The 13,590-nt window shown below is 40.0% G+C and overlaps 1 protein-coding gene across 1 annotated transcript; it reads right to left on the reverse strand.

Moving 5' to 3' along the window:
• si:ch73-234b20.5 (uncharacterized protein LOC449923 homolog) lies at window positions 1-9,570 on the reverse strand. Its single transcript, XM_028805392.2, has 3 exons — window positions 9,418-9,570; window positions 3,493-3,651; window positions 1-344 (listed from the first exon to the last, which is right to left on the reverse strand). Exons 1-3 carry the CDS (start codon window positions 9,418-9,420, stop codon window positions 201-203), a joined length of 306 nt encoding a protein of 101 aa, XP_028661225.1. The 5' UTR covers window positions 9,421-9,570; the 3' UTR covers window positions 1-200.
• Between the last annotated feature and the right edge of the window lie 4,020 nt (window positions 9,571-13,590).

A 13,590-nucleotide genomic window follows, 5' to 3' on the forward strand; every position in this document is an offset into this window, starting at 1 on the left:
TTCTAAATGAACTTCTTCTTTAATTTCTATAGGGGCTTCAGGGTTTAAGTCCTTTTTCTTTTCATTTTGACAAATTGGCTGTGCTTCAGTTACAAGTTGATTTCAGTTTTCACGTGATTCAGCAGTGATCTTGAAAAACAACACATACAAGAACGTTACAGAGCATTACCATTGCGGTCTTTCTATAGGAAGCCTGAGGACTATGTGGGAATAACATTGGTGGCAAGAAGAATGATCACAATTAGGATAATCAGCACTACAATGACAAGAATGATTATCATCTTTTTGTTTCTCCACCACATCTTCCTTGCAATCTTTGTGGAAGTCCTCTGGAAGGATTCAGCCTGGCAATAAGAAAGTGCAAATAAATTAAAATTATGAATTAAAAAAAAACATGAGCTGAACAATAGCAAGCACTGCCTAGAGTTCAGTGTTAATTAATTTATACATATTTGGCAACATTGTGTTATCCAGATGTCTTTATCTGACATACAGACCTCAACAGAACAGACTAAAGTACTCAACTAATAATACCTATGGCACCTTTTCAAAATGGTCTGGGCAGCAGTACCTTTACTGACCACCAGGGAATGCTACCATGACAGCACTCAGATCCCTGCAGCTAGTAACATAAGCCCTATTGTAGGGTTTGAGGTTCCCAAAGCTGCAAGGGGTTCATTTGTGGTAGCCTCACAAGGGTACTGGGAAGGACAACAAACCTGACTCTCTCCTGTACTCCTGCAGTAAGGCTGACTTGTAGGGACACCTTGACCTGCAAGGGGGAGTTCTACCCAAATTACACCAGCGGCTGATGTTAGCTGGGACCTTGGAAGTGCTTACGAGGGATACCCAGAAGGAGTCTGGGGCACAGTATAAAAGGGCCCTGATTCCTATACTAGAGAAAGCCAAAGGCTAAAGGGGGGAAGGAAAGCCAAAGTATTGAAAGCTGAGAAGAGAGGACAGTAACAGAGTAGTCAAAGGTTACTACTGTTTAGCTCGGCCAAGAGGGCAGGGATGTTTACCATTATCTGCTCTGTGGTACTTTGTGGTTGTTGTCTTGCATTGTTTATTCAGTCTTTAGTTAATAAACTCATTTTTTCTATCATTTTGGACTTCTATTCTGGTGTTTAGGGTTGAGAATCAGTTCAAAAGCACTCCTACAGGCACTCCTGTTGTAAACCTTATGTTTATTTCCCTTACTTTGCTTTCTTTGTTTATTTGAAATGATAATTTTTTTCACATGCTTATTGTATTTATGTATTTTTTGTTACTATTGTCCTGTTATCTTATCATGTACTGTCTAGGTGTAAAGTGCTCTCCTGTGAACCCCAAGGAGCGGGACCACCCTGATGTCAGACCATTTCTAAAAGAGCAGCTTTGTCAGTATTACATCTTCAAGTTTATGATTTTTGCTTTTGTTTTTGGCTTTTGATTTTTGGGATCTTGGAATAGATTTGATAGATGCAAGTAACATACAAAAAATTTTTTGGGTGGAATATTCCTTTAAAGTCCTGTTACGCAACAGTAACAGTGGAACAGATACAGTTCAGTAAGCCCTGTTCTCAAGTTTTGCTGAAACTGTTTTCTGTAAGTCTTTGTGAAAGATGACATTGTTAAAGTAAGCAGAATGCAGAAAAGGAAATCTATGGGCAGGAAAAGTCTTATCTTGCCAGTAATGAATAACAAATCAGTATCTGGTTTCATTGGGCACACATTTTAAATAGTGGGGTTTGAGAGCCAGGGCAGGATGCTGCAGTGCACTGACCAGATGTTCCAAATCAGTTGAATGTCCATGTTTTTTATTTAACTATATATTTAGTGAAATGAAAGTGAATTGTCCAGTATCAAATATTCTGAACTAAAAAACTAATCGTTGAATTTCCCACTGTAGTCTTAATAATTTGACAAAAATCATGAAGCTCATATACACTCACCGGCCACTTTATTAGGTACACGTTGCTAGTACTGTACCTGGTTGGACCCCCTTTCATCTTCAGAGCTGCCATAATTCTTTGTGGCATTGATTCAACAAGGTGCTGAAAACATTCCTCAGTGATTTTGTTCCATATTGACATGATAGCATCACACTGTTGCTGCAGATTTGTTGGCTGCACATCCATGATGCTAATCTCCCTTTCAACCACATCTGAAAGGTGCTCTATTGGATTGAGATCTGGTGACTGTGAAGGCCATTTTAGCACAGTGAACTCATTGTCATGTTCAAGAAACCAGTTTGAGATGATTTGAGCTTTGTGACATGGTATGTTATTCTACTGGAAGTAGCTATCAGAAGATGGGTACACTGCGATCATAAAGGGATGAACATGGTCAGCAACAATACTCAGGTGGGTTGTGGCATTTAAACGATGCTTGGTTGGTACTAAGGCCCAAATGGTGCCAAGAAAATATCCCCCACACCATTACCCTACCACTTTGCTTTGATATAAGGCAGACTGGATCCAGGTTTTCATGTTGTTGACACCAAATTCTGAACCCTAGCATCTGAACATTGTAGCAGAAATCAAGACTCATCAGACCAGGCAACATTTTTCCAATCTTCTCTTGTCCAATTTTGATGAGCCTGAGCGAATTGCGGCCTCAGTTGCCTGTTCTTAGCCGACAGGAGTGGCACCCAGTGTGGTCTCCTGCTGCCTCGGCCCGTCTGCTTTAAGATTTGATGTGTTGTACATTCAGAGATGCTCTTCTGCATGCATCAGTTGTAATGAGTGGCTGCCTTTCTATCAGATCAAACCTGTCTGGCCATTCTCCTCTGACCTCTGGCATCAACAAGGCATTTTTGCTCAGAGAAGTGCCACTCATTGGATATTTTCCCCATTCTCTGTAAACCCTAAAGATGGTTATGCATGAAAATCCAGTAGATCAGCAGGTTCTGAAATACTCAGCCCAGCCCGTCTGGCACCAACAACTATGCCACGTTCAAAGTCACTTAAATCACCATTCTTCCCCCATTCTGATGCTCTGTTTGAACTTCAGCAGGTCATCTTGACAATATCTACAGGCCTAAATGCATTAAATTGCTCCCATGTGATTGGTTGAGTAGATGTTTGTGTGTTGAACAGTTTACCTAATAAGTGAGTATATCTAAACAATGTGAACACCATTTGTATTATTATGTACTGGTGATGATTTGGTGAAATGAAGCAGTCATGATGGAGAATGACGCTCATGATGACAATGAAGTGACTGCTTGGTAGCTGCAAGTGCATCTTAATGTTTATCATGGCACTAATGGGTAGTGACGTGTTACATGCTGGCTGCATATGAAGGTAAGAACTTCACTGTACTCTATGCATATGACAATCCTACTTCTAATTCTATTGCTACTACTAAGTTGAAGTCACATTATAAGCCTGAAGACATAATGGGGCATTGACTATAGCAACATACTGTTTATTATTAGCACTGCATTGGTGGTATTTCTTGATATACAAAATGAATATTTTTTTATCAGCAGGCACTCAAAATACTTACAGTAGCTTGAAGCTCATCTGTCTTGCCAATAAGATCATCTAGCCGTTCTCCTCTGTCTAACACTTTTCCTATGTTGTCCTTCAGAATATCTTTCACGTCGTTGACCTGGCTGTTCAGGTTATCCAGTTTGTCAGAGCCTGGGTTTGTTCTGCTGGAAGTCTAAGAGCCGGAAAGGGGAAAAAAATAAAGAATATTATAAAAACAGAAGTCAAAAACATTTGTTTGTAAAGAACCATGCATGTCTTTGCACTTGATGGATTCTTGAACTTCATTAAAACTGACAGAGCCAAAATTTGTAATTAGTTAGTTTTAATATTTAAAATATTAACCAGCTAGCTTTTATTTTGCAGAAGGTTAAACACCATCATGCCTGAAATGGATTGCAGTCACATATGTGCAGTATGAAAGAGAGGTGTCAGCAATTTTGGCTAAGTGACTTTGAACTGGACACCAGTTGCTCTAGACTCCTTGACGAAATCCCAGCCTATCCATTATGTCTGTTTGGGTGTGTTTTTCATTTTTTTTTACCCCAAAGATATGCAGGTCAGGCTGATGGGTAACTCAGAATTGGGCACGTGATTCAGTGTGCCCTACAAAGACTGACATCCTCATTCCTGTCTCGGACATCCAGCTCTCCATGAGACAAAATGGGGTTAAAGGAACTTAGGACTTTCTCAACATGCACTGACCCAGGCAATATTTCATGACTGCTTACAACTTTACAATTTTACATAAGAAATAGAAATATATTTTGTAATTTATTTATGTTGTGATTAGGCCTAACCAATTAAAAAAAAATGAAGTCTCCATAAAAAGTCAGAAGCTTACAAACTTCAAAAGGGGATAGGGGAACCACCAAATCCTTGTCATAAAAAAAGTGATTCTTTAAATGTCCACACTAACAAATATCTAAACATATAAGAAAGCCTCCACCACCCCCAAAAAAACAAAAAATATTTACACAAAAAGCAGCCAAAAACTCAAAAACAAATTGTAATAAATCAATCAAACTGGTCCAAAATATGTAGTTTTTTTATACAAGGCAAAAATCCAAAAGCTGGTGATCTAAAAATAGAACAAAACATCAAATCAAAACAGCAAAATCACAAGCAAACTCATAAAAAAACAAGTTATCTAATTCCACGACACTGTTAAGATAGGCTTCATTTATTTATGTGGCCCTCCAAAACGTTAACACTGGTTGCTGTTATGAACTGGGAGTCCCAATACCATATCAATTACATAAATACTTCCAAAATCACCCACTAGGTGGGAATTACCATCAAAACCCTGACAAGAAACAAAAAGGACCTCGAAAAATCTTTATAAACTTATTTTAGACTTATTTTGTTAGATTGGAAGAATCCTAATTCTCCTCTGATAAGTCAGTGGGAAACCGATGTTTTATATTATTTGAAATTGGAAAAAATCAAATTCTCAGTTAGAGGATCTGTACAAAATTTTTTCAAAACCTGGCAGGATCTAATCAATAATATTTTAGAATAAGAGAAATAACTATTACCGCATTTAATTCCCTTCTCCATTTCTTATTTACCTATATATTTATTTCTCCCTTTCTTTTGTTTATTGTTGCCTTATTAAAAAGCCCTAAGCAATTCTCGTTTGGCTAAGCTCTCCTTCTCAGGGGTGGGATTTGATTTGTCTTCAATTTTATTTTGTTATAAATTGATCTCATTGTATGGAATGATTACAATAAAATTAATAAATAAAATTTAAAAAAAAACAACAAAATTTTAACAAAAATGCTCCGTTGTACAAAAGGATCCGAGGCATAAAAAGGAATTGCCTGAGAAGGTAAAGCAATCCAAAGCAAACACAGTCCCAGTACAGAATCTCAAGGCTATGTCAAAAATAGAGCTGAAGGCCAAAATATTCCAATAAGTCACAATAAGCACAAGGCACAGCAAAACCATACAGAACTCTCCAAAAACTCCCTAGTGTGTTCGAAATGAATTGCCATATCTATAGGGCAGAGGGCAGATCCAGGGGGTGATTGGCAGGCGGCCCCACCAACAAAAAACACAAAGAACATAACACAGGCTACTAATAAACATAGACACACCCAAAAATAATGCATGCACAGTATGTACATTCATTAAAGAATTAAAAATGAACAGAAGAGACATTAAACATGAACCTGAACCCCAGCCAGAGGAGGATTCCAAGCTGAGATATGACAGCTGTGACCATTCTCACTCTTAGTTGTCCTCTCTGGTGGCTTCAGTTCAGCCCTTGGTGTCGGGAAAACTGAGAGCCATTGTTATTGTATTCAGATTTTGAGTTTTGAACCCTTTCCAAAGGCAGTCAACTCTTATTAAGGATTCCAGATGTAAAGAATGTGGGGCGCACATGTGAAACAGCATTACTAAGCTCAGGAACATTATTTAGGCATCTCTGTGAATAACTTGTCCACCAATAAAAAAGAAAGTGCCTTTCGTGGAAACCTTCATGATAAAACACCTTCACATGGTAAATCTTTAATGTTTTATCAACAACACCTTGTAGCTGATAAACAGTGCTTTCTTTGTGGAACCTGCAGATTTTATCAAGATCTTCTTGGGATTTCGCCATGGATTAGTTCAAACATTGCAAAAACTTACAGTGGAAAGTATTCAGGCACCTTAATTTTCTGCAGTTTTAAATGAACAAATTTGCCCTTTCTGCCATCAATAAACCCAAAATGACAAAGTGAAAATATGTTTTAAGAAAGGTCCACAAATCTGTTAAAAATCAAACACTGAATTCCCTTATTTATTGAAGTATTCAGACCCCAGGCTGGTGCACTCCAAATTGTGGTCATGTGCATGCTGTTTGCTTTTCTTATTCTAGAGGTGGGTCTAGAACTTGTCTGGAGTACACCTGAGGTCAATTGAACTGACAGGCACACACTTCCGTATCCCACAATTCACACTGCATGTTGGGATAAAACCCCAAGCCTTGAAGTTCAAGAAACTCTCTGTAGACCTCCACGATAAACCTGTGGTGAGACACAGATCAGGGCAAGGGTATAAGGCCTTCTTTAAAGCTTTGAATGTTCTCAGGAGCTCAGTGGCCTCAATAATTGTGAAAAGGAAGAGGTTTTGAACCACCAAGACTCTTCCTTATGGGGGGGTGGGGGAGTGTTCTGGTGGGAAGTATGCCTACCTGAGAAGAAAGCAGTGCAGTACAATGCCATTTTAGGATTTTTCACTTGAATCTCCCTGAAAGTGAACACACTTTTCCCACCAGTATTCCAAACTCCAGAAGTCCTTGGAAAAAATTAAATGTCTTGCTAGTCACACCATTATTCCACCTCATCTTTGATAGCATCATCTGTATCAAAATGGCAACCATCTCAGAAAAGAGAAAGAAGTTGGATGACACCAAATCTGGTGAATAATCAGAGTACAGCAGCATTTCAAAGTTTCATTCTTGCAAGGTTTCTACTGTCCTGCGAGTTCTGGGTGGGGGAGTGTTGTCATGATGAAAGATGACTCCAAGGGACAACTTTTTAGGACATTTTTCATCAGTGGCAGGCAGAAGAAACAGTTGCCAGGTTAAAAGTTGGTGGGAATTACAGACAAGGTCTAGAAAGAAAATTCATGTACCTGATGTTACTTCTTCATAGGTAGGCTTTTGTTTCCCATCAGACATCCCACAAAAAGATGGTCACCTGAGCTAAAAGGGTGGGGACCGAGAAACCAATTACTATTCTAATAGCACTTCCTCTAGTGAGATGGGAGAACCTGTTGGAACGACGACCATCTCTGCAGCACTCCATCAATCGGGTGTTTAGGGTAGGTAGAGTATCTAACTCCCACTTGGAGTTTACCTGACATCATTTACAGGGCTTTGAGAGTATAAGGAAAAATATTCACTGGTCTGATGAAACAAAACTAAATGAGTTGGGCAGAACTCCAAGCTCTCTGTCAGACTAAGACCAGACACTGCTCATCACCTGCCTAAATACCATCCCTACAGTGAAGCATGGTGGTGGCAGAATCGTGGTATGGTGGTGCTTCTCAGCAGCAGGCATAGGGAGACTGGTCAGAAGTGAGCGAAGGATGAATGCAGTCAAATACATAGAAGTCCTTGAAGAAAACCTGCTCCAGAGTGCACATGACATCAGACTGGGGTAACGTTTAATCTTTCAGCACAGCAATGACTGAAAGCATGCAGCCAGGACAACACTGGAGTGGCTCTGGAACAAATTTGACTGTCCTTGAGTGGCTCAGCCAAAGCCCAGACTTAAACTCTATAGAACATGTGTGAAGATGGCAGTTTACATACACATTCTATCCAATCTAAGTGAACTTGAGAGGATCTGCTAGGAACATTGGGATAAACTGCCCAAGTCCAGGTATGCAAAGCTAGAAGAGACTAAAAGCTGTAATTGCTGCCAGAGGGGTTTCTACAAGGTACTGAATTAAAGGTCTCAGTACTTCTATGAAACAGAAATATCAGTTTTTAACATTTAATACAACTGCAACCTCTCTGAGAAAACATATTTTCATTTTGTCATTATGGGTTATTGAGTGTGTAACTCCATAAAATGTGCAAGTGAGTGAAGGAGACTGAATACTTTATGAATCCACTGTAGATGCTAGCTTTATTGGTGTGCCCAATGGGTGTGCATGTGTGTGTATGTGTGTATCCATTGAGGACCTGGCTTATATTTTAGGGCTTGTTCATTTGTTGTCAGGAGTTCTTTTGGCTCCTTACATTTGGTGATATGAAGACTGGTGGGTGTATAGTTTGTACTGATGGTGTTCAATTCATAATTTACTTTATATAAAATGATTGCTCAACTACAAACTAAACACAGTTGATATTATGACCTCTGTTGCATAGGTGCAATATGGCTGAAAGATGATTTCTATTACGTTGTAACAAAGGTGGGATGATACAGATTTATTTATTTATTTATTTCCTTACTTACTTACTTACATATATTGTTGCTGTAAATTAATTAACATGAGTCCCAGAAAAAAACATGATTTATGGAAATGTATTAAGCAAAAATGTTAGTCTTTTATGTGCATTTGGTTACTGTACATACTCAGTGTACCAAACACAAATGCAAATACAAATACTCATTATGTCAGGATATTCAGTAAATTCTCTTTTATTCCTTTGCAGATGAAATACGATTCTAAACGCTTATACAGTACAGTGTGAATCTACAACATAAAAATCCTGTGTTCTAACTTCCAAAGTTCATGCAGAAAGAGAATTTCTCCACAGGGATTAATACAGTGTACCAAATACAAAAAGGTTCAACCGTCTATTCGTTTTCTAACCCACTTACAGGAAGCTGGTTTCTAACTTGGCATCACTAACTACAAAGAATGAGCCAACACAGAATGGGACACCAGTCCATTACAGACCAGTAAAGGTGCTGTATAAAGGACAGTTTGATTGATATTAATTCATATGAAAGAATATTTTTGCGATTAGCTGTGAAGTTCACTGGTGTGCCATCCAGAGCTGGTTCCTGCGTTAACATGTATTGCTGCCAGGACGGGCTCTCCACCACACAGCCTTGCGGATTTTAAATGTTTAAGTTGTCTTTGGGATAAGTCGCGGGTCAAATCAAATATCCATTCAGGACTGAACAGAAGCACAACAAACACAATATTAGATTTCACCATGCAAATTAAACCTGTTTCTCAAGTTTTTTTTACAATGACATCTTTGTCGCAAGCATTTTTGTATTTTTCATTATTACATAATGATCACATAAAGCATACACTTGGTGTGTGGCATCACCATCAGCTCACATCAGCTGCTTTTAACACACTCACATCATCACATGCACTTTGATTAGATTAGATTAACATCTACTTCCATTATTTTTAAAGGTAAAATTTTTAGTCATACACAGTAAAATGCATTCAGTTGTGTAAAGTTCACGTTGAGACTCACCATGGTTGACACCACATCGTCTTTGAGTTCTGTGAGTGAATATCTCTGCAGAGAAGGGGACAAATGTTTAAACTGCTAGTTAATGTTTCACAATCACATCATGGGCAAATAAATGTGAAAGAGAGTTGCTGTGGCTGTTCACGGAAGAAACACGACTAAATGAAAAAAAAAAACAGGCCTGTCAGGTGCTCTTGGCAGCATAGACAACCCAAAGCACATGCAATCTCCACTGTTTAAACATTAACCAACCCAGCTATTGTAGTTTAATGTAAACACTGATCACCGTTGTGCATCAGTGTCAGGACCAACACCTTGAGGAGGGAGAGGTGGAAAAAACTGCATTTATGATAGTTCCAACTAATAGACCACACATGGAATTATGATTCATGTACATTCTCATTCCAATCCTAAATTAATTCCTGGGGACACCCCTGGGACAGAGCAATGTGCGATTCACAAAAGGGCTAAAAAAAATCAGCAAGCAAAGCAGAAGAACTAGACAAACTCAAAGCCATTAAGACAACAAGACTAGACCAAAATTCATGTAAGATTTATATAAAAATAGACTCAGAAAGAACTTCTCATAGAAATGAGTTATCTCATGCTACAAAATTTCTAAGCAAAGTGTGGCCGAGTGCGGGAATGACAGATCTCCAGACAGCAAAGAACAAAGTTTATTTCGTTAGCTGTGTTGTCCCTTTCATGGCCTGTGGATAATGAAAAACAAAATAAACAGAAAAATCTCTAATGTGCGTCCCTTACACGGGGACTGAAATAACAAATAGGGCGGCACAGTGGCACAGTGGTAGCGCTGCTGCCTCGCAGTAAAGAGGCCTGGGTTCGCTTCCTGGGTCCTCCCTGCATGGAGTTTGCACGTTCTCCCCTTGTCTGTGTGGGTTTCCTCCGGGTGCTCCAGTTTCCTCCCACAGTCCAAAGACATGTAGGTTAGGTGCATTGGCGATCCTAAATTGTCCCTAGTGTGTGCTTGGTGTGTGGGTCCGTGTGTGTGCCCTGCGGTGGGCTGGTGCCTTGCCCAGGGATTGTTCCTGCCTTGCTCCCTGTGTTAGCTGGGATTGCCTCCAGCAGACCCCTGTGTTAGGATATAGTGGGTTGGACAACGACTGACTGAAATAACAAACAGCTTTTATCAGAATATGGGTTGCTCTGGCCAGTAAATGAGGCCCAGAGTCTTATGGTAGCTGGACCAGAAGGGGTGGGGTCCAGTGCCATCACCGGTTGACTTCTCAGTGCTGTGGAGAAAGAGGGAGATGACAAGGTTAACAGAAGCAAATCCTCTCATCTTGGTGGGTTATTACATACCTCGACCGAGCCTGTGAGGAGGTCCTCGGGCGCATGTGTGTGTGATAAAAGCATGGACAATAATGAGATATGTAGCTCAATTTTAAATAGGATGGCAACCATGACGTGGCTCTGCTGTCCCATTCACAAAGAAATGGGGATTTTGTAAGCCATATCTTCTGGCCAGTAAAATACATAGAACTTTCAGCTACAGCATATTCTGACCTTATTATCAAATAAAATAATGGTTTTACACTAAACATAGATTTTAATATTGTGATGCGTGAGTCACTATCTTACACCCCAAAAACAGGAGGCTGAGTCACAATCTGCAGAATGATCAACTTTATTAACAACCTGAAACAGGAACAACAAACATTTTTATTAAGGCAGGAGCTGCCACTCTGTAACACACAATCACAGCAAGCAGTGACTTCATTAGTCATTCCACCCTGGCTCCCTACTTCAGTCCAGGTACTGATTATCCTCTTCCTCAGATTGATCCCGTGGCTGGGATTGGATAGGATTGTCTTGAAGTAGAGGGGACAAACAGAAAGTGGGCCAGGTTATTGACCGAATTAAAATACTTCCCCGTATCGGTGAACAGTCCCTGGCCGATGTGTGCTCTGCACAGAGAGCTGTGAACGAACCCATTGTCGTGTTGAAAAGTTTTCTATGGCCGACAGACTCTCTACTGTGTGACAGGGCCGCGAAGGCGCTGTTGAAGAAGGACGCGTAGCATGATGGGGCTACATATACGTCACAATATTACAAACTGTTAAATACAAACAATACAATACTGATATTATTTATAGTGCAAAAATAATAAAGAAACTATAACATATTTTGACCAATTGTGGAAAAAAACTGTTCCTCCTCTCAGGGCCATCTTAACAGCATCATAGGCCGCCCTGGGCAAAGTAGTGCACTAGGGCCCCTATTTTGATACCAAAACAGAAACATACATAGGCATCAGAAACATCATTGGCCCCAGTGCTCCTAGGGCCCCCAGACAGTGCCCATTGTGCCCAAATGTTAAGACAGCCCTGCACCTCCTCTCAGTAATGACAGCATTTCGCCAATGCGAGGAAGAGGATAGCTGTCCATAATAATAGCTTTATTAGGTTCTCTCAGATCGGTGCACAGATGAATGCCACCAGTCTTCTGGTGCTTTAACATTGTGCATGAAGCCTTTTGTACTTTCTGGGGCAACAGGAGGTGATAAAGGTGATAAAATTTTGAAAGGCTGGATCACAGGAGTTGAATTTGAATAGACAGAGTTGAATTGTCAATAAAGCATAAACACAGACCTTTTATTAAATGCATGCCCAGCAAAGTAGTATCAAGGTCCATTATGAACGCTAGTGTAGAACATGTAACATCATCTTTGGACACACAGGGAGTGGAGAATATGAGTAAGTCACTAACTTAACTGAAGTAAAGGTTCCCCTTTAAATTTTGAATCATGTTCACATTGAAGGCAAAATAGATCCTAAGAATCCAGAATCCACCTTTAGATCCACATGTGCTGTATTAGATTCAAACTCACATTTACCTGCTAAATCATGTAGAATAGCAATGTACTGTGAAATAGTTTCAATAGCAGCCAGAGCGGGTGTTCTAAAAAGCGTGACACTCAGCAACAGAGTTTCTATGAAAAGTAAAGTGAGCTTGCAAAGCCGTAATGGCATCCTCCATTGACATCCCTTGATTTAAACGCATGTGAAATACAGTCTCAGACCTTCTGTTTGTAGAGGAGAAGTGCCTTTTCTGGCCAGTCACCTCCTGATGCATCAAAAACCAGCATGGAGTTATTGAACATCTTCCACCACACATCAAATGGTGTGATGGGCTCACCAGGTGGAGGAAAAGAAGAAGTTGCAACAGCAGTTGCAGTCCTGCCAAATGAATAAGTAACTTGTTGTCAATTTGTTAAGTAGACAGCTGGTGGAATTAAAAGACACAGTGTCCAGAAGGTTAAAGATTTTAATACAATGACAGCAAGTAACAGTTGTTAACATAGACTCTTTTTTAGTGCCCACTCTACTTCTTTCTTGTACATCTCATGTATTCTTCCACGATCTCCACTTAGTGGCATAAGTACAGAACACAACAGCAGTCATCTAGTGTGGGGCTCAGAGCAGGGCAAGCAGTGATAGAAACTGGCAAGTAAATAAGTAAATAACATAGAAGCGGACAGCATTCAGTACTTATTGTCCCCAGTAAGAGAGAGATAGCGATGATGGAGGACTGAGATGCAGGTTTGCTCCAGAGACAGACAGTCTTGTACTGTGTGTTGCCTTCTGCGTGCCCAGGTTGGAGACCTCCCTGGAAGGGTGGATAGGCTCCTGGCCAGACTTGGGATGGATCCATTAGTCGTTGTCCATGTTGGAAGGAATGACATACATAAGGGTAGGCTGTCAATTCTGCAGTCCGGATTTAAAGAGTTAGGTGCCAAGATGAATAGCAGAAATGACAAGGTCTGAAGTTCTGCCTGCCTGTGCCACATGCCAGTCCAGGAAATGTCAAGGTGATCAGAAGGCTTAATGCATGGCACAAATCTAGGTGTAAGACATAGGTTTATGAGGCATCGGGACACCTTCTGGAAAAGATGGAACCTGTTCCACTGTGATGACTTCCAATTGAACCAGAGGGAAGACATACAAGTAAGTTAGCCAAGGATTGTTTAAACTAAGGACTGGTGGGGTAGAGAGGGTTACTTCAGAGAGTTTAGGACAACTTCAAATGAAGGGACGAACAACATGCATAGTAAGTTCATTTGTAGCCCAAAGCTAAAGTGGCAAAAAAAAAAAACATGTAACACATTACAAATTGCTTGCTTTAATGCTAGGGATATCAAAAACAACAAAAAAG

The sequence above is a fragment of the Erpetoichthys calabaricus genome, chromosome 7 (assembly GCF_900747795.2).
Source record: "Erpetoichthys calabaricus chromosome 7, fErpCal1.3, whole genome shotgun sequence".
Lineage (NCBI taxonomy): Eukaryota > Metazoa > Chordata > Cladistia > Polypteriformes > Polypteridae > Erpetoichthys > Erpetoichthys calabaricus.

Bases quoted from the DNA above. Each gene is read 5' to 3' on its own strand.
- si:ch73-234b20.5 (XM_028805392.2), bottom strand. The intron at 345-3,492 runs GTAAGTATTTTG...TCTTATTGCCAG, and splicing joins CAGATGAGCTTCAAGCTACT to GCTGAATCCTTCCAGAGGAC.